We start from the raw sequence: 1,824 nt of genomic DNA, 5'->3' as shown, positions 1-1,824 counted from the left end.
ACGAGCTGCCAGAGCAGAGGCCCAGCGCCGTCGCCGTCAGAATCCAGAGGTGCGTGCCGCCGAAGCAGAAGCTTACCTAGTGGAGTCTTTGTTAAAGAAATACGTGTGAAAAATAAAAAAAAAATTCTGTGATAGCGCATACATGTGTTGCTCGATTTCTTTGCCTCAATCTATCGAAAAGGTGAAACAGCTTATTTGCTGCGCTCAAATTTCGCATTAGGAAGTAACGTAATCGTCGGTAATTTTTTCTTTTACTAGAACTAAAACAAAGATCGCGTACTCGTGACGCCTGCGGAGGAAAGGATGTTCCACATCCACTCACAAGGTTTGTCAGAGGTGGCGCTACCAGAACTAACCCAGGGTTAGTTCTGGTAGTGAAACATTACCCCAGACAATGGATGGGGAAACGGCGCCGCGGCAGCCCAATTGGTAAGAGGATCACACACAATGCGAAGACGTGGGATCGTTCCCCACCGGCGGCAAGTTGTTTTTTCATCCACTTTCAACTCTATTAATTTATAATTTCTTTATTTCAATTCGTAAGTACAAGTAATTTCCCCTGTGTTGTCCTTGACATCTTTGTTTGTTGGTTTCTTATGATTAATAAAAATCGGGCTTCTCGATTAACCCCCTTTCTTCTCGTTATATATATATACATATATATTCTACTCCTTCCCGTGCACTAGAATTTTCACCTGCAATTGACAATTTCCAATTTGTTAATTCACCTCTTTTTCTGCGCCCTATTTAGTGGCCAATTGTGGGTATTCGTCTCAATCATTCCGAACAGCAACTACACCCCACGCATATTGGCCGATCAACTGCCAGTGCACAGCCGGAGAGAGCTCGGTGAGAGTTGACGTATGCTGTTGTTACTCCAAAACATGGCGCATGTGAAGCTCGATGTCGGGACAATATCCTTTTTTCTTCGTTGTTATGCAATTGAATAGCATCTGTTATTTCTGTAAGGGTTCGCCACAGCGTATTTATTGGTCTGCCCAAGCATCCGCTCACATTAAAGCTGAAGTATTCAAGGTTGCAGAAATGTAATCTACCAATCTAGATTATGATTTGATCCTTCACCGTTAACGTCTCTTCTGGTCTACTCTGCGCTCCAAGTGGCCGGGCTCAGCGGCACCGAACGCTTTGCTACACGAGAGCGTAGAGAGACACGCACTGCGCCCCCGCGGATGCGCGAGTGGACCAGTCTGCGTAGCACCGCTCAAGGTTTCAGACACACAACACTTTTTTGGCTAACAAAGCATATCGTGCAATGCGCGAACACCGCGGAAACCAAAGATTAAATATTAAATAAACAAGGCAACAAACATTTTGTTCGTCCATCTCAGTTGGTAGTGAGTGTCCGTTTTATTTTTTCATCAATGTATGCGTGCTTACAGGGTTTATATTTCTTTTCTTTTACCTCCTGTTTTTCGTTACTTCTGTCACCTAAACGCATGGGCGTGGTTAAATAGTCGCCCTCGGCAGCCAGTGACCAAACATGTGCAAACACAATTGGATAAGAGAGCTAAAAAATGAGTATATGGTTAGGAGCTATATAGTACTGTATTGACATTGTATTGATGAATTACAGTACTGTATTGATGAATGATATCTGTTGTGTTTAGCGACGGTAAGAAGAACAACAAGGCTTGTTCCTGGGCTAATCGGCACGGTTTACTCATAATGGCAAAGCATTTAGCGCAATTCAAAAAAGACAGGACAGCGTTGTCCTGTGTCTCTGTCCCGTCCCTGTCTTTTCTGAATTGCGCTATAGGCTTTGCCATTATGGATAAGAATAAGTAAGCTGAATTTGTAAACTAC

The 1,824-nt window shown here is 43.5% G+C and overlaps 1 protein-coding gene across 1 annotated transcript in view; it reads left to right on the top strand.

The window, feature by feature from the left end:
• Nucleotides 1–394: 394 nt before the first annotated feature.
• LOC142590813 (DNA topoisomerase 1-like) overlaps nt 395–1,824 on the top strand; it is a 27,267-nt gene continuing 25,837 nt past the window's right edge. Inside the window, exon 1 of the mRNA XM_075703216.1 lies at nt 395–429. Within this exon, the coding sequence (XP_075559331.1) occupies nt 395–429 (35 nt within the window). The remainder of the gene's footprint in view (nt 430–1,824) is intronic.

Source organism: Dermacentor variabilis, chromosome 8 (assembly GCF_050947875.1).
Source record: "Dermacentor variabilis isolate Ectoservices chromosome 8, ASM5094787v1, whole genome shotgun sequence".
Taxonomy (NCBI): domain Eukaryota; kingdom Metazoa; phylum Arthropoda; class Arachnida; order Ixodida; family Ixodidae; genus Dermacentor; species Dermacentor variabilis.
This window is presented reverse-complemented; position numbering and strand designations above follow the sequence as displayed.